Consider the following 22,687-nt stretch of genomic DNA (forward strand, 5'->3'; position numbering starts at 1 on the left):
GGGACTACAAATCAAACTCGGCTGTATTTATACTGCAAACAGAAGTAGCTCAACCTCATTTCTCGATACATGCATAGAATCATAATCAATATTCAGCTAATTTATGTGACCATGAACTTTTCATTGTTTCAATATCATACTTTTTTTCAACTTTGGTTATATATTATGATTTTTTAATGTATGCTGTCCATTATATACATACGTGTTTTATTTACGCTAAATAAAATCATCAATTGTAAGGAGATAACTCAAGTTCGAAAATTAAAAACAAAATTATTAAAAAGAATATTAAACTTTGAAAAAAATTAATCCCTATAAAATAAAAGTAAACATGAAGAATAACTCTATCAAAATAAAATAAAATCATACAGTATACAGTAATCCAGACTTCTATGGGGCTTAATTTGATGATTAGCCCAATCTTAGAAATCTTTCGATAAAGAAAAATCTGACAGTTTAATAGGGCTAAAGTAGCAGCTCTATATTGGGCCAACGAGAGTTTTGGGTTTCCTGAAATTGGAAGAAAAAGGAAAAAGGAAAGTGGAAGGACCGATTGGCCTTTGCCTATGTCACGCTGAGTCGCTTGGCGCCCTTAATTCCACGCCGCGAATCACATTCCTTCGCCTCCTCTACAGTTTTCCCTTCCGCATGCAAAAATCTGCCTCTTTCTGTTATTTTAATAATACTAATAAAAGAAGGAAAGCCCTGGAAGAAACTTTTGTAGCTAAATAATCTAAAATCTTCCAATAATTTGTTCAACTTGAACTTCTCGGTTCTCACTCTCCATTTGACGTTTCTCTTTATTTCTTTCGATGAAAATTTGATTTGCTGCAAGAACGAGAGAGAGATGGTAAGCTCGAGGCAGGGGTTTCCTTCATGGATAAGTGCTGCCTCCGCCACCAGAGTTGATTTTGAAGGAAACGCTGATAACATGTTGAAAACTGCCCACGACGATTCTACAACCCAAAAGCCTAAAGCTGTAGCCGACGTCAATTTGAGCTTCGAAGAGAGGGCTTTCTCTGCCGCAGGTGCCGCTTTTATTTCCGCCATCATCGTTAATCCTCTCGATGTCGCCAAGGTATCTAATTTTCCTTTCTTCTAAATAATTAGCCTTTTTTTTGTTTTTTCAACGTAAAAAAGAAACCCAATTCCTAGAATTAATCAAAATTCTCTCAGAAAATGTGTTCAAAATCGTAAAATGATTTGTTTTTCAATCCAGACACGGTTGCAAGCACAGGCTGCTGGAGTTCCTTACAAGACCTGCTTTGAAACAAATACGGTACTTATCAATTTCATTAGTTTCCTTGTTTTCAGCATCTCAATTTACTCCCTTGGTGAATATTTTGGTGTTTTCCTCCGTTGCTCTTCCTTTTTAGATGTTCCCAGATATGAGAAGCTCTCAATCATGTTCGCGTTTGGTTGTTGGCTCTGAACCACTATGTCCCCCTGAGTGTCATAGGTACACTGGAACACTTGATGTTTTCTACGAAGTCATTCGTCAGGTTGGTTGTTTTCTGCACTTGCTAATTACTATATTAGGCCTGTTCTTCTAGTGTTTGATGCTGTAATGGCACTTCTGTTTAATAAATAAGTTATTTTCTTTCTTTTCTTTTTTTGTTAAATAAATGGGATGTTGTATTTCTTCGGTATACACAGGTAAAAGAATCTCTGTTAAACACAGCTGATAGCTAACTTAGTGGTAGATGTTTTACACTTTTGTGAAAGCAATTTTTAATACATCTAAGCATAATCATCCAAACATTCATTATATATGCATTAGAATCTCTTTATATATACACATTTGTATTATCACCTTCATATTTCGATGCACAGATTATTGCTTATTTTTGGAGGTTCACGGGAGTGAATTTTTGCAGGAAGGTTTTGCCAGACTGTGGAGAGGAACAAATGCAAGTTTAGCATTGGCTGTGCCTACTGTAAGTCTTTCATTTTAATGACTTCCCTCCAGGCCTCCATTGCATGTTTTTATCCCTTGCATTAGTGCGAGGAAGCATTGTTATGTGCTTATATTTTTTTGGTTCCTCGTGGACTCTGTTCTTTTCTTGTCATTCAGGTTGGCATTTACATGCCCTGCTATGACATTTTCCGCGATTCAATGGAGGAATTCACGACTAATAATGCTCCAACCTTGACCCCATATGTCCCATTGGTAGCAGGTGTATTTGCACGTTCTTTAGCCTGCATATCTTGTTATCCTATTGAACTGGCCAGGACCCGCATGCAGGTATAAAATCATCTGTGCTTCATCTAATGTAACCAAGAATTACTATAATAATCCTCAATTTGCTATTCTGCAGAAATGAATGAAGTTCAACTTTATGAATATTTAATTTATTACCAGGCATTTAAAGAAACTAAAAGCGGTATCAAGCCTGCAGGCGTATGGAAGACATTAGTTGGAGTAATCAACCCAGTGACAAGCACAAATTGCATTCAAAACTGTAAGTTAACTATTGGAGTGAGTTACTCTCTGCCTGAAAAAGTATTAACTTTGGCATTGAATGAGAAATTTTATTGCAAATGAGAAAGTTTGATTAAACAAAGCAAGATGGTCATTATTGCTGACATATTCTTCATAACAGTACAAAACTACCGCATCCTATGGACTGGCCTTAGTTCACAACTTGCTCGTGATGTTCCTTTCTCTGCAATCTGTTGGGCAACACTTGAGCCGGTGAGATAAGGCTAAGTGTCCCCCCCTCCGCCCCCCCAAAAAAATGTTTAATGCTACCTTATGCATTCAACATAATTCTTGTTTCTTTCGACCTTTTCAGATCAGGAGAAAACTGCTTGTGTCAGTGGGTGATGAAGCTGGCGCAGGTAGCATCCTTGGGGCAAACTTTGCTGCTGGTTTTGTGGCAGGAAGCATTGCAGCAGCTGTTACCTGTCCCCTAGATGTTGCAAAGACCCGATGGCAGATAGAGGTCTTTAGTTTCTTCATATGAATTTCATTTCGGTTTAGATAGGATGAAAGCAGGCACCTACGCACACAGTCACACACACAAACACAGTAAAGTGATCTAACTGATTACCTAAGGATTACATTCGGAGCATCACTTGCTCTACACATATGTGACCATAAGAGAGCAACTATTTCTGAGGAAAAGATTTAACTAGTTTTTTATTCAGATATATGCTATTGATTGGTGCATTTCGTTCTGAAACTTTCTTTCATGATTTTCAGAAAGATCCTGTCAAGTCATTAAAGATGACTACAAGACAAACTCTACGTGAAATTTGGAGGTACGCAATATTCCTTTTCCTTGAGATAATATTGCATCTTTGTTCTAGTTGCAGTCAAGTGCGTAGTAGCAGATCTTCTAGTAAATGACTAAATGAATGCATCTCTTATGTCCTAACTAGAACAACATAGTTTTAAACACTCCAATGGGGTAACACAAAAGACAAGGAGCAGCAATAGAAGGTGAATGCTGACTTTTATTTTATAGAAGTGTGTGTGCTTGAGGCCAATTTTAGGAAATACAATTGCTCTATCTTGTAGTCAAGCTGCCTAATATATTAGGTTAGCTCATTCAAGGTTATATGCATATTCACTTTAATTAACTTATTGTACCAAGCTGTTATTTGGAGCAGGGATGGAGGGATGAAGGGGCTGCTTGCTGGACTTGGTCCTCGTGTTGGTCGCACTGGTCCGTCCGTGGGGATTGTTGTTTCATTTTATGAAGTTGTCAAGTTCGCTTTACATTACAGACATGAAGATCATGAGTGAAAGACTTGGATTTGTGCCACAACTATGGTTGATTTAATGATTCAAGTATAGTCACCCGACTCAATGATGTAAATAAAAGAATTAACACACTTCTGGTCCCCCATAAAAAATTCCATCATGTCGCTTCAAACCACTTTGGCAAAGCTTTTCAGTGGATACCCATGCTCATGACTCAAATGATTCCAGGATCTGGAAATTCCAGGCTGTATCTTTCCTATTCTTTTTTTCTTTTTTCACATAATGCAAGCATAATGTTGCAAGTTGAAACAGAATTATGGAAACCTTTTTTTTTTTTTTTCTGTTAAGAATATATTTGGAATAAAGTTTGTTTTTGATGGTTTAATTGTTTCAAGTACTTGAATAGATAGAAAGCGCAAAATGTGCTCAAAACCTGCCCTATTGTTTGAGATTGGAGAGAAACATTAGTCTTCATTTGCAGTTGTTGTTACTTTTTAGTTATCCTCCTTTAGAAAGAAGCAAGCTAAAAGATTAGCAGGGACAAAAGGAGGATTCCAAATGTTATTGAAAGCAAAAGAATCAAGTAGTAGAGGCAACACAGTAGGCTATCATTTCAGGAATCACATTAATCAATCAATCTCTCAAAACCAATGCAAACCATTAACCACTACATCCATCACCCAAAAAGAAAGGGAAAAAGAAAGGAACTTGATAGATTTATCCATATAGTACTCTGTTACCAAAATGAATAATATGATTTAAAAGGTGTAGGAGGATGCGTCTAGAGGGTGGATAAGGTATGTAAGCACCAGTGCCACAAGCATCAGAACGTAAGCAATCCCTTGGTCAATTGAAGTTCCTGCCCAAAATCAAATGGATATAAGTAATTAATTATTTAATGCATTTGATTTTGTGGGAAAAAGCCTACTGTATTGATTTTAACTGTGAGAAAAACAATGCCTTTAAGGAAAAATGAGAACCGTTTCAGAGTGAAAAGAAAAAAAAAAGAAAAAAGAGAGTAGATTTTGGCAATGCCTGAATAGTGTTATAAGGAAGGCAGTATTGAAAAGAGCTAAAGGTCCAAAAACAGCATGTTAAAGAAATGGATTAGTTACCATCACTTGTAGGAGAAGGAGCAGGTGCAGCAGACTGAGCTTCAACTTTGGGTGAGACAATAGCAAAAATAAGAGCAAAGATGGTCACAACTCTCATAAGACCCCTGAAAGAAATGACTGCCATGTTTTCAAAACTAATAAATTCCTACAGAAACCCTTTCTAAAATTATCAGCAGGGAGCAATATGGGAGAGAGCGCTGAAAAAAAACACAAAGTTGAAAACGTCAAGGACTAATGCAGAAGAGAGAAAACTTGGGTTTAAATAAAGAGGTTGAGATTGTATTATAGGGAGTTAAAAATGAGTTTGTATTTTAATTTTGTAATTTGTAAGCAGTAAAAATGGGGGGAAATGAGACTTGGGGGAATGTAGGTGTGGGTCAAGCCTTTTTTTCTGTATTGTTGTTGAGACAGACTGTTCATGGGTTGTTGCTTAGTTGTTGTTTTCTCTTTTCATACCAAACTCTTGTTTTCCTAACGTTATTCTCGATATTGGATTAAACCGTTATTAGTTCCTTTACTAAGTTGACAATTAAGTGTTGCTGCTATCATTTCAATTAATAATATTCTTTTATCCAAAATTAATTTGAATTTAAATTCAAACAAGAATATACTTTCCCCATATTAAATTAGATTGTCAAATGCAAATTCGGTGGTTATTTAGTAGATATATTTCATATGAATTTAACATCAACTTCTTATTTTCAGTTTAGATTTACAACTTAGGATGAGAGATACCTGCGCTTCACCCACAACTATAATTTGTTTTGGATTTGGATACTATGTGTAATTGCACCCATGTAATACATTTGAGTAATTATGGTAATTAATTAATCTCTTGAGTGTAATTCAAATATGTATAGCTAGTCATGATTATATTCGAATTTTTATTTTTATTTTATTTTTAGATGTACTTGCATTCTGCCTTAAGAAAAATTCTTTGTAATTACAAATATATAATTACTATATTAATAATTACACTTTCTTACTATAATTACCCATATCCAAGCGCACCCTTTAAAAATATATCAATTAATTTCGTATAAGGAAAAGTTCAAGTACGATGGCCGAACCTTAATCAGTAATTTTTGTGTTCGTTTAATTTTAACTTCCAATAGATTTTAAACTTAATATAATTCAACCCTAAACGAGGTTAGATGTCAATCGCCATTTGCAGATACAACTTGCAGCCTCTCTCATTCGGTCTTTGTTTTCTTGTTCTGGGCCACTGTCGCCCGACCATCATTATCAACTTTGGTCAAATAGACTGCAGACTGAGTGATTGTTGACTCAAATTCTTCGAATTGGCCCACGACTGCATTTGAGTTACCATTCAATTAACAGCCCTTTCAACATTTTTCTATCAAAGGTTTCTATATTATCAGTTAATTCCAGGAACTGAATGAGATAAGCGATGCCGATAATCTAAATTAACACAGTCTAGAGTTTCACATCAGCTCCCATCCAGCCCAAGCATCCAAATAATATAATTTAATGATTGATGCATGGTTTTTTTAACTTTGAAATGAAAAAGAAATTCAAATACTCTTTTAAGTCTTAACGAATATAAAAAACACGGAGCTGGATGTAGAACACAAAAACTAACCACCCTATGGCCTCGGATACCCTCCAGCTGCCAACGTTATTTGGCAGTAGCCATCGCTACATAAGTTCTGCATGATATTATTATTTTACACATGTATAGTTGTATTTATCCTACTGGTTATTGCTTTGAGAAATTCAAATAAACAATTAAAAATTGCAGCATGGGTGAGAAAAAACCTCATTCAAATTATATACGGTACGGGATGGGACCAGACCATGATATAAGCATATATTCACACAAATGATATGACAGCACATGCTACGTCGATCCCGTGCACGATGATAACTTTTGTTTTGAATTAGAATGATATTCCCACTCAAACCATTTTAAATGGTTACCAATTCCAATCCTTTTAGCTCCACTCCAAAAACAGATCTGTTAGGATAAAACTTTAACTGCCACACAACACCTAACAAATACTACGCAAAAATATACATCCAACTCAAACCAGGCGCAGGTCTTTCTCAAGTAGTATCAGAAAAATCCTAAAATCAAACTCAAAACAATTGCCCAATTACAAGCCATGATGCTATTCTCCTAAAATCAACTTTTCTTCTGTTAAATACACAAAACCAGACACACAAGGATATTAAAAAGAAAAACTAAAATTGCATTCCACTCCCCACAATGGTCCTAATATTTATGCGGTATCCTGTAAGAAACAAATTCCAATTCAAGCCAAGTGACCTTCATAATTTTAGTAAAAAAATTAACAAAATTGCACGGGACAGTGCACACACATAAGAGTAGTAACAGACGCATGAAGAAACTAATGCATATAAGGACATTAATGGCCTTACTAAAAGACAATGTATATGTCAGTTGCCAAGGGAAAATACCAAATTAATAAGAAAAAAAAAAGTGATATTTTCTTCAATTTTCATTTCAGAACCACATCAAAACCTAAGGCAACTTTAGTGTCTCAATAACTCCACCACACATATACCGTAGAGTTGAATAACTTAATAGTAGTAGTACTTTTGCAAAAAATGAAACAACGTACAGTTACTTACCTGAGAAGAACTCGCAATTGAGCCTTATTCTCTTCACACAGCCAATTTCGGATCCAGTGTTCCTGAGGCATTTCCTTCTCCAGTTAAATTGTCAGGATCCTGCATATAACATTATTATCAATGAAAGCCAAGAGGTTCTCAAAATTGGAGAAGTTAGGGCCAGCTAGGCATATACCTCCATTCCCCATTTGATATAATCTGGTGACTCACAAGCCTTGTATTCGTCAACCAAACTTTCAATTATGTCCCTTGATTCATCAAACTCAGAAAGGTCATTGTCCTGTTAATGTTGAAAAAGATTAGGATAAAAATACCAATGTGATGTACACTTTTTAGGTACCCAATCGAAAAATATTATATGATTTGGAAGCAAATGACATGTAGCAGAATTAACAAACAAATCACACTAATGATTTCAGTCATGGATTCGAATCTCTTAACCGATCTAAAGAAGTAACATGCCCTTTGGACAGGTTTACAAATATGTGTGGTTGCATATAAATACATGTTACAACTTCCATCTATTCGCATAAAATTCATGCACGCAGATCTTTGCAATTCATATGAACACACACAAAAAGCATAGTGACATCAATCGTAAATTAGAAAGTGGGCAGAAAGCTGGCAACTCACAGCAAACATTGGGAACTTCCGATAATTGTCAAGAAATGCTTGCTTCTTTCTCAACTTCTCATACTGGCTCAAACATTTGCTGAAGAGGTGTCGGATACTGGTATGACTTGCTAGCATAAGACCACTCACCTGAAGAATGCAATATGCCCTTGTTTATTTTTTCTCCAGCAAAAGGGTCACTTTTAAGGAGAGCAAAATCATGCTCAAAGTTGTTACCCTTGTTTATTCAGACCAAATATTGTGAATTGTTCTATAATGCAGGCAAAATAAGAGATCTAAAGTCCAAAAGACAAGAACTAGAGTTGTACCCTATGGGCAGTCTGGACATATGGGGACTTTCTAGAAAGAGCAACCTACAAAAACGCAAAAAGAACAAAAAGAGATGATGTAAGTCCAGGTATCATAAGAAAAAATAATTACCCAAAGTGACGACAACTGCTTCAACTATCAAGAGACCTGAATACTTGCAGGACCCCATTCAATAAAATTTACTAGCTTTCTTTCACGAATCCTTTGTAAACTTTCATGCACCTGATAAAACAGGGGAAATTATTCAGCAAACATTAAAAACTCAAACCAGTAAAAATAGACAATACAAAAACGATGCCATGAAATTATTTAAGTTGATTTTCAAACACACATAACCATTAACAACTAACAAGCAATCGATTTAAAGTTACTCTTCCATTCAATAAATACTAACAAAGTGTACATTAGTAATATAGTTGATCTCACCTAGTTGGATTAGGCTTTGTTAAACTTTCAAATGATTTCAAATTGCAACACGCCAAATACTTTCTTCTCTTTCAAGGGAGAAAATATATAGTTACTAGCCACAAGAAATCAAGGTTGGATTTCTCTGAAATGTACCCCTTTCTCATGGTTTAAACTAGAAGATTTTAAGTTGACGTGTGCCTAGGAGCATCATTGCAACCATCTTATCAATATCAATGCTCTAAATTTTCAAGAGGAGAGAAGCACTGGCTATGACCACAAAACTCAACTATCTTCTGTGAAGAAAATTAACACAATAAATCTAAAGAAAAGAGATGTTTCTGAAAAGAGAAAGGAAAAAATAGAGGTAGAGAAAAAAAAGGACATGAGAATCTATCAAATGTCCAATATCATTTTAAAGAAAAGATAAAGCAAACCGTTGTAAACTTTTGGCAGAACAGTCAACAGAAGGAAGAATAAGATGTTCAATAACCTAGACAATATATATATTTGCCTGCATTCACATGAAAAATCTTAGACCAATTACCACCCTTAAGATAGAAATAACTAAAACTGCTAAAGAATGCACATGTTATTCTACCGGCCAAAGTCAACAGAAAGGTAATCAACGACTTGCCCAAGAATAAAGAATGATGCATATAATTTTCCTATCCATAATATAAATGTGAGACTTTGGAGATACATTTCCTGTAAAAGCTATAGCATTTCCAAAAAAAAAAAAAAAGTTTACCATACCTGAGTAGGATCTACTTCCCCTTGAATGATATTCAGTATGGAGATATACTTTGCTTGGCTAGCTTCTTTTGTGCGCGCATAAGAGGAAACCATAATATTTTTTGTCTGCCAGGAAGCATAGGGTTAGAAAAATGCAACCCATCTTGAAATAAGTACAACCTACATATCTCACCTGGAGAAGTCTTCTCATAACATCAAGGACAGTAGTTTTGCGAATCACATTGGCCTGCCAGGAAGAGAAACACAGGCATCACACTACACCAAAAAGATCTTTACATGAATAACAAGACTAAAAACAATAATTTAGGACTGATGAGACATACTGAGATGATCAATTTAATAAAAATAAAATATATGGAATTTTAAACCTTCAGATCCATTTTTCACCCCAACCTCTTTTTTACCCCCAATCATGGAATGAGTAAGTGAATCGATTATAGACAAATTGTATAAAGGCTCTACTTAACTCTAAAAATCACACAAGGAGCAATTGATCGGGAACCACAATCAACTACAAAGTCATAAATATAAAAAACGAGTATTTGAAGTACCTGGCGCTCCACTGTAAGTGGTGTGTAACCTGTCATAAGAAAATGACATCTTGGGGTTGGAATTAAAGAGGCAAGAAGACCAACCAAATCGTTGTTCATATACCCTGGATACCGCAATGTAGTTGTGCTTGCAGACATCACAGTGGAAACCAAAGAATTTGTTTGAGCAAATGTAGGATTACTTAGATGTAAACGTTCTACAGCAATTCTATTGAGTGCAGTATTGTCAAGAACAACAACACAATCAGCATTTAACGTTAGTCGTTTGAGTGTCAAAAGTGAGTTGTACGGCTGGACCACCACATCACTTGTCTCCATCTGGTTAGGAAATACACTATAAGTCTGAACCAGCTTCTTGCTGTAGCGGTCATTCAGAGCCTCCAACAGATAGGAACCCATACCTTCATTGTAGAAGAAAGCAATCAAGTTGTAACCAAAACAAAGTCTTCAAGAAAATTCAGTATCTTAGTGGAAGACACTACTACTGCTGGGGTCCGAATTTTTGCAGCCAAAAGAAACAAACACATGTGGACATATAAACCAAAAGAGAAAAATAAGCCTAAAATAAATAATTACAAATATTACATAGGCCACAACAGAGAGTTAAAAACACAAATAAGAAGACAAGAGAAGAAACCTGAGCCTGTCCCTCCAGCAATCGAATGACAGAGAACAAAACCCTCAAGACTATCACTTCCATCAGCTTCTCTGTCAATCATGTCCATTATATCCTCTTCAACACCCTTTCCCTGTTTGAAAATCACGTATTATTCATGATCAAGGAGCTGGATTTTGATAAAAGATTATTAATACATAACAAGTACAAGTCATGAAACTCATGTCAGATTTTTTCATAAAAAAGTTGCAATATGCTCAATGATTTCTATAGACAAGGAAAAATGATTCTAAGATTAAAAAAGAAAAACTGATAACCTCAACATTTCATGAAAGCATATATCTATTGATTCTATTCTGCCATCAATAAAAAATTACTGTTACTTGAAATTCTGATCATCTTTTTCCTAATCAACAAGATGATCTGAACATGTTAACTTAAAATACTGTGCAGAAGGCCATAATTGTTTCTGACTGTTACTTGAAACATACTATAATGATGGAGAAGGGAGATAAAAGTGAGAAGAAACAAAAGTTGAAACATTACTCGAATAGGATCCGCCAAAACTTACTACCTGATGATATCCACTGGCCCAGTTGTTTCCAGCACCTCCACCATGATCAGAAACAAAGATGTTTTCGTGATTGTATAGATTTTTGTATTCACTATTTTGAATTCCATTAATTACTCTAGGTTCCAAATCTATGAGTAAAGCACGTGGTATATAGTGCTGATCGTCAGCTTGGTAGAAAAATACATCTTTCCTGTCACCTCCCTGCATCATCCGTGCCGAGAAAATCAAGACATAGAGATACCGATGTTTAAATCGCAAGAACTAACTCACTCCTTATTCTTTAATATCTCCCATAAAATCATCTCAATATCAACAAATTACGGGCTATGCTATGCCTAATGGGGACCTAATCTGACAGCTTAATTATCAAGTATTTTTTTTAAATCATCAAAGACATTTAATTATTAGTAAAACTGCAAATAAATAGAAAAAAAATGAATTCCCATAATTAACTGGAAAGTGAAGCTTTAAAGTACAAAAACTAATAATACGAAGAGAAAACCTCAAAAGAAAAAGAGAACCTGAGTAGCGAAATCTTCAAGAATGCCTTCTTTACTGATGCCGTGTTCGAGGCAGAGCTGTTTCCAAAACTCCATTCCGATCTGGTTCCCGCATTGTCCCACCTGCAGTGTTATGATTTCTCTCGGCATTTCTTCTTTCTTTTCTCCTTTCGCTTGAAACTAGGGTTTAGACTTGCCAGACTCTTTTTGAAGGGGGAAAAGAAACAGAAATGATGAGAAGAGCTTTTCGGCTTTTTTATATGCCAGTGACACTGACCGGTACTAACAGTGTATAATTTATATTATGCGCCGGCTTGCTTTTGCCTGATAATAAATGCTAACGTGCGCTTTAGCTTAACCCGACCTTTCCATCCTAATCCTCCATCCCTCCCTCTCTCACGGGTTTGTTTATGAAATTGGGCTTCATTTAACGCGTTCCCATCCAAGGTCTACCCAGGTTACTCTTACTCTGTACTTTTTGCTTGATTATTTGGGCTCAACACGCTCCCAAGACTAACCACTAACTAGTTCTTAGACGGACCTGAACAAATTCAGAACTGGAAGCCGATGTCAGAAAATATTCATTTCTGTATAAACAGGGAAACTATAGTCTATAGAATGTATTACTACAGTATTAACTAACTAAAATAGATAGCTCCAGTTACCATATTCTTAATCATTTAGCGTTGTCCTATTTATTGTTTGCATTTCATATAAATTTATTTCCTTTGATTATTTTTTATCGTTCTTCAAAATGTTTGTTTCAGGTCATTCCTTGATCACGTAAACAAAACCAGATCAAATTGGAACTATCGAAAGCATACCAAGAAAATAACAGTCTTGTAGCTTCAATAATTTATAATATTGAGGGATCAAGAGAAATACAAATCTAGCGAGCCCAGAGAAAAGCTCCCATGGCGAACTTTCTCTTGTGCTCAACATCTCCGGAAATGGGTAAGCTTTCATTCTAGCATGACCTCGTAGTCAGTTTTGTTGCACCTTGCTAGTGCAGTGACATCTAGAAGTGGCTGCACCAGTTCCTAGCTTGCTGACCATTTGGCCCACTGCACTGGCTGCTGGTTTGACACCCATTTCTGAAACACCTGAACCGTGTGGTTATTTGGTTGTGGCCTACTGGCCTTTTTATAGATGAACTAATGTAGGGGTATGTATTGGAGCAAGCATTGTCGAGGTGGTGATGCAATATTCCAAATTAGACGTAACTTAGAAAGCAAAACTTCTCAAAATCGAGATGGTTTCCTACCTTTTACCCATTTATAATTTCATACTAATAAATGGTAGTAACCATAATAATTTGATTTGCCATAGCAGGCCAGCATTTTGCCAGACCTGCCGGCTTCTAAATTAGGGTCAGCCATATCCTTGGTTTTGGCTTCTTCGGGGCATCAAAACCTTCAGGCATTGGCAACAATGCGGCATAATTGGATCTACGTATTTAGACTTTTCATTTAATTTCATCTAAACAAAAGTAATGACTGACTTAGAACATCAATAGCAGGCATTTGTCCCACCAATCCAACAGAATAACCTTTAAGCAATTCATTGTAGCTGTCTGTGGTCACTGCATTGTTAACAAAGCTGCAGCTAAAATCTTGCAAAGGAAAAACATCAGCCACTTATGATGGTTTGATTTGTACCATAGTTATCGATATCTATAATAGCAAAACAATATAAGCCAGACTCAGTCAAGAAACAGTTGCTTTGAGTACTGCTCGCTTTCATTAATCCATTGCAATAATGCATAGTTCTCTTTCCAACTATCTGTTAACGTCTCATCAAGAAACAGAAGACAACTCCATAAAACAAAGGGAATTAACCTTCATTTGTATGAATATGTAGGAAACAAGGTTTTTTCTCATAACTCAAATGAGAAAATGACCATTCCAAGTAATCAAACATGACCACGTTACCTTGTTTTCATGTCCTATGTTCAGCTGTAAAAAATAAAAATTCTAACTAAATACCTAATTGATGAATTTCAATTGGTAGGCGGTGAAACTTTTAATAAATTTAATTTCCTTTAATAGGAGAATTGCAAAAGAATTACATACTTCAGAAAAGATGTTGATTCATGACTCTGCTTTATGGTCATCTGAAACAATGACAAGGCTCTCTGGATCTGATCTAACTGTTGGAGACAGGCCTACAAACATACTTGGAGGAGCAAAATACATATGTAGAGACATCATGCAAATAATGATTCCCAAGAAAAGCTGCAAAAATGCCAAGAAAAGCAAAATAAGCAATCCAATGTTCAACAATTGCTAAAGAAAACTGGCGGCGTTACTGTCAGAGGAGCCCCAAAAAGTTTCTGTATTTTTCAAGAACTATATTCACATAAAATGACCAAAACAGACAGGATAACTCATAGATCACCTGACAAGTGGATAAAAAATTCCGGACCATATGTTTGTATATGTGCCTCTTTGTGTGAGAATTTCTTGTTAACCATGAAACTGAAACTAAAAGCCCAACGAAATATAAATTTAACACCATCATCCAGGTTTGGAACACAACTACGATAACACACTTAGAGACTTAGTGTGTGCTTGGTTAAGTGAAAATTCTGAAGGACGAAAAGAGAGAGTGGAAAAGTGGAAAGAAAATAAATTTTAAGTGCATTTGATAAGAAAGAAAAAGTGAAAAGAAAAAAAATAGGAAGGATAAACAATTCCTCATCATGCATAAAAACAAGTCATTCTGAATTGGAATGCTAAGATGGGAGAAATGAGAGAGATATAAGTTAAATGTGCATATTTACAAGACTATGTATCTTCTAAAATTTTTATTTTCCTTCGTCTTATGTTTTAACTCTACAAAGCGGAAATTACTTTTCTTTTCATTTTTCATACCCAGTTAAACCAATGGAAAGAAAAATATATTTTTTATACTTCTCTTTTTCTCCTCCTTTATCCATCTTTCCGATTTTCTTTTCAACATACCAAGCAAAACCTTAAGAGACTGAACTTGGGAATGGATATCTAGTTCAGACCACAGTTGATAACATATTCAGGACTATCAGTGTGTGCGAGAGCTTTTTTCATTAACCATGAAACTCAACCCTGAAAAGAAAATGAATTGAATAGCTATATCCAGGTAGACTTGCCATGGGCTGTGCAGAATTGGAGCAGATATTTTTTACTTCCCTTACCCAGGCCCAGCCCAAAAGTCCATATTACTATTGTTAAATAGTAGAGTATTAAACACGGCTTTTATATATTAATATTATTTATACATTAATAACTAAATTTAAATAAAATATGTTTCTAATTATTAACTAGTAATTTGGGCTGGGACAGCTTGAATTGAAAAAAACCTATCCAAGTATAGCCTGACATTTAAGTTGGATATCTCGTTTAGACCACAGCAATGAAGCCTACCTGAAGTGTTGGCTTGAAACCGAAGAGGAACACAGCAAGAACCATTGTCAATAGCATGGCCATCGATGTGGAATATACCTGAATGAATAAGCATAAACAACTAGTTGTTAAAGAACTTGAAAAAAAAAAAGAACAGACGAATTCTACCCAAAATTTTAGATTGTCACAAAGAAGTTAAGAAGTTTAGTAGCATGAAACAAATCAAGGGGAAATCTCCAGGTTCGAACATGAAAACATGAAAACATGAAAAAAATCTATGACAATATAACATTCACCGGCCTACGGATAGAAACCACACACAGAATCAAGAATAGCTACAAAGAAGATACCTTGACTATATTGTCAGCATATTTCATTAACCATGAAACCAAAAGCCCAGTAGAGCCTAGATTTAACACAACCATCCAAGTGGTGATGCTGTACCCATTAAACAGCCGTTGCCACCAAGGTCCTTTCTCAAATCCAGCTCTAAAATCATCAACTACAAGCCGTGCCATGTTGAAAATTGCACCAAACCTGGAAGAACATAAATGAGAATAAATCAACCAACAATCATGTTAATTACTTTGAATGGCTTGAACTTGACAATATAGTAATACACATTGGTTGGTTACATATAAGATTAGAGAAACAAAATATACTTTAAATGCATAGTAATATTCCTCAAATAATGAGGCAATGAACACTTTACAATAAAAAAAGATAAAGAAAGGAACCTACGTGTACAACTGTACATTCTGCCAGAATAAGCTATCATTGTTTTGCTTCATCAAGAACTCCGTATACACGCCAGCCAATGCGGAAAGACAAGCAGATAAAATTCCTAACATGTATCCTTGAATTGGTGCTGAGAAGAGGGAATCACATGAAGCCTCTCCACAACCTTTGACCTTAATAAAGAGAAGACAGAAGGATGATTTGAATTGTGAAACCTATACTTATACTTCACTAAATTATAAATAGAAAAGAGATGCAGCAAAAGTAAAACAAATTCTAAAATTTTATAGCAGATAGCCTACTTCAAGAGCATAAGTGATAGGTCCTAATGAGATACAACAGCTTTCTATGCGGAGATGTTACACTCTTAACTAAGCTGTTGCTCCTTGCCACTCCTCCTAATCCTCACTCTCCTTTTATCTGTCCTATCTTAAATTTTCAGAATGTAATTAAATTATTAAAGCGTTTATTCCAATTATTACTTGCAGAGAAAATTATCAAGTAGTTCTTCCAACTGATTTTTTATTGGATCTCTCTAAACTTGTTTCATAAAAAGTAAAATCATTGCTTGATTTCTCATTTCTCACGTGAGAATCAAGTTTGACCAGCCAAAAATATATTAAATTTTTCCGACAGTCAAAACATATTGATCTGGCCTCAAAGTGCATGTAACTTCAAGCATTCATAAACTTTTCTTGTACCACAAGTCAATGTAACATAAATAACAGCAGAGAACATAAATAGTTCAGTTAGACATCTCAAATACCTGGCTCGTGGTTGTTCCAACCGCCAATAGAATGATCGCCATCCACTGCAGATTAGATAGCTTCTTCTTAAGAAATAACCTAAATCATGCAACAAACTCATCTATTCATTCGTGAGAACAATATCGAAATAGTACACTTTTGAGGACATAAAAAGATAGTTCATATACAGAATACTGAGAGAATCACCTGAATAGAATTCCAGTAGTGACAATCTTCAAATTGCCCATAATCTGATACGTCGAAATATCGACATACATAAGAGTAGCAAACTGGACATTATTATGTATTAAGTAAATGACAGACGGAATGGGGAACAATCGAACAGTTTTCCAATCCGTTGTAATTTTTGGAGGAGGCAGTTTCTTACACTCTCTCCATAGAAAAACACTCGATACAATAAGCTGTAAACAAAATCAAATTACTCAAAAATAAACAATCCGTTTTCAGATATAAAATTAAGAAAGTACAATGGAAATTTGAAAAAGTACCTTAAAAACCTCTGCAAAGAAAGGAACGGTGGCGTAATCATATTTATATTTGCCATTGCTTTGCGATAGAGTTGTTAATATCCCCTGCCAAACATTAAAATGAATTTAGATCTAATAGTTATATTAAGTTATTAGCGTTAAGGATTTGAGGGAGGAGAGGAAGGAAATTCATGGGAGTGGGAAAAGCGGAATGAAGAAGGAGAATTAGAGTTTGAAGTAAAAGAGAAGAAAACAGTGACCTGAGAACTGGTGAGGACGGTGAGGAGAGCTGCTATGTACCACTTCATTTTTCATTTCTTACAATCCGCGTACTGAAGTAGAAGCATTGTCATCTACTGCAAGAGAGCAACTAGTACTGCGACAGTGAAAGAGCTACCACCATTGGAAGCACCGATCAGTTGATACAACATACACGTCGTCGTATTTACGCCGCCCCGTTTTCGCGTAGTTTCCTTTTTGTGAGTTAAACACTTGATTGAGGCTGAGCTCATATGTCATTTCTTGTGGGGCCATGGCCCCTTTTTTAATGGAAAAAAATTAATATAAATCAAATAAAATTTATTTAATAATCACATTATTTAAAATTTTGAATTCTTCGGTTAATCTTTGTACGACGCTTAAAATGTGTGTTTAGATTTTGTTATATTTAAATTTATCAAATTTAAATATAAGTATAAAATATAACTTACATGTTACATAGTGAATAGGGATTAATAAATAATATTTAAGCTATAAAAATAATTAAACTCTTTACTCCCAATTAAAGGTGTTTATAGGATGGACTGAGTTTGGGCCTATCATAGTCTAAAAGATGGTCAAGCTCAACTAATTTAATAAAGATAAAATCGGGTTTAGCCTCGCCTATTCATATTTAATTTTTAAAATTAGTTTTTATTTAAAATTAATTTTTAAATATAATACACTAAATGTATTAAAATTACTAAAATAAAAGTTTTCTAACACATTAAAAATATTTATATTAAAAATACTACCATAAATATAATAAAATTTTATTATATTAAAAACACAAATAAGTATAATAAATATTTTATTGTATTAAATACCATTTTAAAAATTTATATTTTGGTTGGATTATTTAGTTGAGTAGGTTTTCTTTTTAGGTTTTAGATAAATAATTTAATTATTATTGGGTTAATGATTTAATATAAATATATAATTTTTATTTAACATATATAATTAATATAATTTTTATTATAATATAATATATTCGAACCAAATTAAGTTTGGGCTAAAAAATCTTGCCCAATGCCCCACCCTTTGTAAGTCTTTAAGTCGAGTTTGGGAAAACTTTTAAACCTATTTTTTGGTAAAATCTAAAATTTTACTTTGGACGGACTCATGATAAGTCTAATTACAAAAGCTCAAAGACTTACAAAGAGTCAAAACTCAACTACAAGATAAGCATGTATTTAAAATACTATTAAACATGTATTTGATTCTTGAAGTTGTTGTTTTTAATTATTTTATTTAAAGATGATATAAAAGTATGAAAAATAAAAGTGTGATAGTAATATTAATTATAATTTAAAAGAATGTATACTTTCGTAATTTTATAATTGGGTTAGTGTATCGAGTAAGGATGACATCAATTCAATAAAATGTTTAAATATAAGTATTATATTAAAATTTCAAACCACATAAGTAGGATTTAAAAATCGATATATACTCTTTTCTTTTTCTTTTTCTTTTTTTTTTTATTACAAGAGGAGTGCAAAATCCTAATAGCAATACAATTAGCACAACTCAAACACAATTCATACCTGGGACAGTGAATACTCTAATCATCAAGCCAATTCATAAGACAAATTAAATATAAAAAATAAAACATGCCTATTTATAGGAATAATTTTTTCAATTATAATTTATCAAATACTAATCCAAAATAATCATTTCATAAAACAACAATATATAATATAAACTTACATTTTAAATTAAAATGATTTACTAAATATAAATATTAAAATATTTTTAATAATTACCAAACTCGATTTAATGTGGAATGAATTCTTTTATGTTACAATATACACCAACACATAGTTTATTCGCATCTCGAAATTCTAAGGTTTTAATTTGAACTTTACAATTAAGCCAATGATTGATGATTAGTGTGTAATTAGATAATAAACATTAAATTTAGATGTATTAAAAAAGAAGAAGGAATAATTCAATCAAATATAATAATTGAAGCTAACCGAGATTAAGTAACAAGGTAAAAAGATTGACATATAATGTCAGGATCCGAGTGTAATCAATTTATTTTACCCCTAGGATTAAGCCTTCACAGCCCTGGAAATACGTAGTCAATCTACGGGAGCGGAAATTGGAGAAGTATGAAAAATACAGGAAAATAATGCATTAGAAATGGCCGAACAATGCGATCTAAAAGCCATGAACATCGAAACTCGCGGGAACACCATGCCATTGCCACCCAATCTGACAAGTGTCTGGTCACGTCAGTGCCTCGTCAAAAACAAACTTTGCCTTCAATCACACACACCAATCACCGCCATTACACACACAATTTCCCCGCCCAACACATTACTCCTTGTAATACTAAATTCCATTCACTTCTTTGACATCCCTTTTCATTATCATGTACACGGTTTCGATTCTTGAGTTCTGATTTTTCCTGTTTTTTGCTGAAATTCGATTCATAAATGGCGGAAACTATCGATTCTTAGTTTTGCTGCTATATTCCCGATTTTTGAAGAAAGCTTTGAATTCTTTTATATTGGGATCGGGGAGGAATTAAAAAAGCTTCTGTAAGTTCCTATCACCTTCATTGATCTCAGAGGAAGCAAGTTTGGCCTGTTTTTCTATGGTAAGCAATGTCATGTTTTTGTAATATTCACTTGTTTTTCATTTGATTCCTCTCCTTTTTAATTCGTATATACGATGAGCATTATTATTTACAAATGCCGTTTTGATAGAGCCTCCTTGTTCTAGCCTTAGACCAAAATGGAGCAATTTCGGCAGATAGGGGAGGCTTTAGGAAGTTTGAAGGCATTAATGGTTTTTCGTGACAACATCCAAATTAACCAGAGGCAATGCATTTTGTTACTAGATATTTTTTATTCTGCATACAAATCGATAGCAGATGAAATGAAAGATAACCTGAAATTCGAAGAGAGGAACTTGAAATGGAAAGTTCTTGAAATGCCATTGAGAGAGCTCCACAGGATTTTCAAAGAAGGGGAAGCCTACATCAAGGAAAGCTTGGAATCTAAAGACTGGTGGGTTAAAGCCATAACTCTCTATCAGAATACTGACTGCGTTGAGTTGCATATCAGTAACTTGCTTTCCTGCATTCCGGTTGTCATTGAAGCAATCGAATCTGCAGCCGAAGTGTCCGGTTGGGAACAAGATGAAATGCAAAAGAAAAAACGGGTATACTCCAATAAGTACCATAAAGAATGGATTGATCCTGAACTTTTCCAATGGAAATTTGCAAAGCAGTATCTTATTACTCAAGATTTTTGCAATAGGATCGACAATGTCTGGAAAGAAGATAGATGGATCCTTAAAAACAAAATCCAGGAAAAGGAAAACTCAAGGTTGAGAAAGCAGGAGAGAAAACTTGCTGATTTGCTTTTGAGAAACTTAGATAGTTCAAAATCTTTAAAAGATAAGCTTTTACCGAGTTCAATTCTATTGGGGTGGAAGGACTATCAGGTTAGACGGCGGCTCGGTAATGGGAGTCAATACAAGGAGGTTTACTGGTTAGGTGAAAGCTTTATTCTGAAACACATAATTGGAGATGTAGAAGCAGTAGCTTCTGATATTTCTTCATTATTATCTCTTTCCCACCCAAACATACTGCATTTCCTTTGTGGATTCACTGATGAAGAAAAGAAGGAATGCCTTTTGCTCATGGAACTAGCACATAAAAGCCTCTGCGACTGCATAAAAGAAACTTGCGGCCCAAGAAAGCGAACGTCGTTTTGTCTTCCGGTCACTGTTGATCTAATGCTTCAGATTGCAAGGGGAATGGAATATCTACACTCAAATAAAATCTACCATGGTGACTTAAATCCTTCCAGCATTTATGTTAAGCTGAGAGGAACATCTTCGGAAGGGTACATGCAGGCGAAAGTTTCGGGATTTGGCTTGTCTTCAATACCTCAGAGGGGAGCAGCGAACCAGAATGAAACACAGTCATTCATTTGGCATGCACCAGAGGTTCTAGAGGAGCAAGAACGGCCAGGAAGTAAAGTGAAATTAAAGTTCACTGGAAAAGCAGATGTGTATAGCTTTGGAATGATTTGCTTTCAGCTTCTAACTGGAAAAGTCCCATTCGAAGATGGCCATCTTCAAGGGGACAAAATGAGCCGAAACATAAGAGCAGGGGAGAGGCCATTGTTTCCTTTCAAGCCACCAAAATCTATAACAAGCTTGATCAAGAGATGTTGGCATGCGGATCCGGATCTAAGGCCTAACTTCCTATCCATCTGCAGAATTCTTCGGTATATAAAACGGTCACTTCTAATGAACCCTGATTATAACAGTCAGTCGGAGTTACCGGAGCCGCTTGTGGATTACTGTGACATTGATATGAGGCTTCAACGGATATTCCCCACATGGGAAACTCCCAATCCATTATCCACATCACAAATCCCTTTTCAGATGTTTGTTTATAGAGTATTGGAAAAGGACAAAACAGGAGTTCCTCTCAAAGACACTTCGGAATCGGGAAGCGACAGAAATTCGGCTAGTGGCGATGAAAATGTCACTACTGATGAGCTATACACATCAGCAACTGACAGGTCCATGCCTTCACCTGAACCACTGCCTAGGATAAATACTACAATGAAAAAATCTGCAGATATTAGAACAAAACATCCAGGTAATCAACCACATTCTCGAATTTTCTTTTCATTCATGCATTTCCTCTTGAAACAACAAGGCACAACACCAAATTATCGTTTCATGTCAAAATTTAAACATTGGAATTCATGCTGACAGCCTGTCTTCTTTTCCAGTGACACCTAAAGCAAGATCAACAAGACCTCCAATGAATCAGCGTGTCCGCAGTTTCAGAATGAGTTCAGAAAGCCAGCTGCTCCTAGTGAGCCCCAGACTACGGAGATCATCATCCGGCCATGTCTCAGACTCTGAGCTCTCCTAGCCTTTCTCAACATGTTGATTGCTTAGACACAGAAACCATGTTTGATCTAGTTTGCGGTGATGAAATGCTTTGCCAGATCAATAATTACAGGAAAAAAAAAAAAAGGGGTTCAACTGAAGATGAAACAGAGTGGAAAAGATAGTATTCAAACAGACAATCCTCGGAACAAGTGCTCAGAGCTCATCGAGTTTTCAAAGTTTTAAGGGCGGGAACATGTCAGCTTAAACTGGCAGCACCTTAAATCTGTAAATTTGGTAATTGTACTGAACAATCATAATCTTTGATTTATGAAAGACAGAGACATTTTTTGCTACAACTTTAGCGGAAACAATTCATTAATGCTCAAAACATAGCATACAAATTCTTTAAGCCAGTTCAATAAGC

At 35.0% G+C, this 22,687-nt stretch overlaps 5 protein-coding genes across 11 annotated transcripts; 2 read left to right on the top strand and 3 right to left on the bottom strand.

Moving 5' to 3' along the window:
* The first annotated feature begins 490 nt into the window (after positions 1–490).
* Positions 491–4,094, top strand: LOC108470623 (mitochondrial carrier protein MTM1). Of its 2 annotated transcripts, XR_008274615.1 has the most exons (11): positions 491–1,078; positions 1,220–1,279; positions 1,377–1,502; positions 1,878–1,937; positions 2,075–2,245; positions 2,363–2,462; positions 2,604–2,695; positions 2,796–2,945; positions 3,206–3,264; positions 3,385–3,445; positions 3,616–3,746. XR_008274615.1 is itself a non-coding variant. In XM_017771986.2 (10 exons), the coding sequence occupies exons 1-10, from the start codon at positions 848–850 to the stop codon at positions 3,749–3,751; spliced, it is 1,185 nt and encodes a 394-aa protein (XP_017627475.1). In that variant the 5' UTR covers positions 491–847; the 3' UTR covers positions 3,752–4,094. The 2 variants fall into 2 exon arrangements, 1 of the variants encoding a protein (XP_017627475.1); XM_017771986.2 differs by lacking the exon at positions 3,385–3,445 and having other exon boundaries at positions 3,616–4,094.
* A 202-nt stretch (positions 4,095–4,296) lies between these two features.
* LOC108470624 (arabinogalactan protein 20) lies at positions 4,297–5,115 on the bottom strand. Its single transcript, XM_017771988.2, has 2 exons — positions 4,825–5,115; positions 4,297–4,568 (listed from the first exon to the last, which is right to left on the bottom strand). The coding sequence occupies exons 1-2, from the start codon at positions 4,946–4,948 to the stop codon at positions 4,468–4,470; spliced, it is 225 nt and encodes a 74-aa protein (XP_017627477.1). The 5' UTR covers positions 4,949–5,115; the 3' UTR covers positions 4,297–4,467.
* A 1,598-nt stretch (positions 5,116–6,713) lies between these two features.
* On the bottom strand, positions 6,714–14,018 carry LOC108474132 (tubulin gamma-1 chain). Of its 3 annotated transcripts, XM_017776052.2 has the most exons (12): positions 11,806–12,917; positions 11,285–11,485; positions 10,732–10,843; positions 10,095–10,495; positions 9,716–9,769; positions 9,544–9,648; positions 8,530–8,604; positions 8,382–8,426; positions 8,074–8,202; positions 7,616–7,720; positions 7,441–7,539; positions 6,714–7,079 (listed from the first exon to the last, which is right to left on the bottom strand). In XM_017776052.2, exons 1-11 carry the CDS (start codon positions 11,932–11,934, stop codon positions 7,474–7,476), a joined length of 1,422 nt encoding a protein of 473 aa, XP_017631541.1. In that variant the 5' UTR covers positions 11,935–12,917; the 3' UTR covers positions 6,714–7,079; positions 7,441–7,473. The 3 variants fall into 3 exon arrangements, with proteins under 3 accessions (XP_017631541.1, XP_052877650.1, XP_017631542.1); XM_053021690.1 differs by having other exon boundaries at positions 6,714–7,539; positions 11,806–14,018; XM_017776053.2 differs by lacking the exon at positions 11,285–11,485 and having other exon boundaries at positions 11,806–12,918.
* LOC108472756 (CMP-sialic acid transporter 1-like) lies at positions 13,307–17,670 on the bottom strand. Of its 2 annotated transcripts, XM_017774314.2 has the most exons (9): positions 17,397–17,670; positions 17,158–17,241; positions 16,856–17,070; positions 16,669–16,747; positions 15,906–16,075; positions 15,515–15,701; positions 15,186–15,263; positions 13,857–14,018; positions 13,307–13,739 (listed from the first exon to the last, which is right to left on the bottom strand). In XM_017774314.2, the coding sequence occupies exons 1-8, from the start codon at positions 17,442–17,444 to the stop codon at positions 13,875–13,877; spliced, it is 1,005 nt and encodes a 334-aa protein (XP_017629803.1). In that variant the 5' UTR covers positions 17,445–17,670; the 3' UTR covers positions 13,307–13,739; positions 13,857–13,874. The 2 variants fall into 2 exon arrangements, with proteins under 2 accessions (XP_017629803.1, XP_017629801.1); XM_017774312.2 differs by having other exon boundaries at positions 13,307–14,018.
* A 1,979-nt stretch (positions 17,671–19,649) lies between these two features.
* On the top strand, positions 19,650–22,619 carry LOC108473690 (cytokinesis protein sepH-like). 3 transcript variants are annotated; one of them, XM_053021141.1, is made up of 3 exons: positions 19,650–19,999; positions 20,131–22,021; positions 22,158–22,619. In XM_053021141.1, exons 1-3 carry the CDS (start codon positions 19,997–19,999, stop codon positions 22,301–22,303), a joined length of 2,040 nt encoding a protein of 679 aa, XP_052877101.1. In that variant the 5' UTR covers positions 19,650–19,996; the 3' UTR covers positions 22,304–22,619. The 3 variants fall into 3 exon arrangements, with proteins under 3 accessions (XP_052877101.1, XP_017630884.1, XP_017630885.1); XM_017775395.2 differs by having other exon boundaries at positions 19,651–19,999; positions 20,109–22,021; XM_017775396.2 differs by having other exon boundaries at positions 19,655–19,999; positions 20,125–22,021.
* The last annotated feature ends 68 nt before the right edge of the window (positions 22,620–22,687 follow it).

This window comes from Gossypium arboreum, chromosome 11 (genome assembly GCF_025698485.1).
Source record: "Gossypium arboreum isolate Shixiya-1 chromosome 11, ASM2569848v2, whole genome shotgun sequence".
In the NCBI taxonomy this organism is placed as follows: domain Eukaryota; kingdom Viridiplantae; phylum Streptophyta; class Magnoliopsida; order Malvales; family Malvaceae; genus Gossypium; species Gossypium arboreum.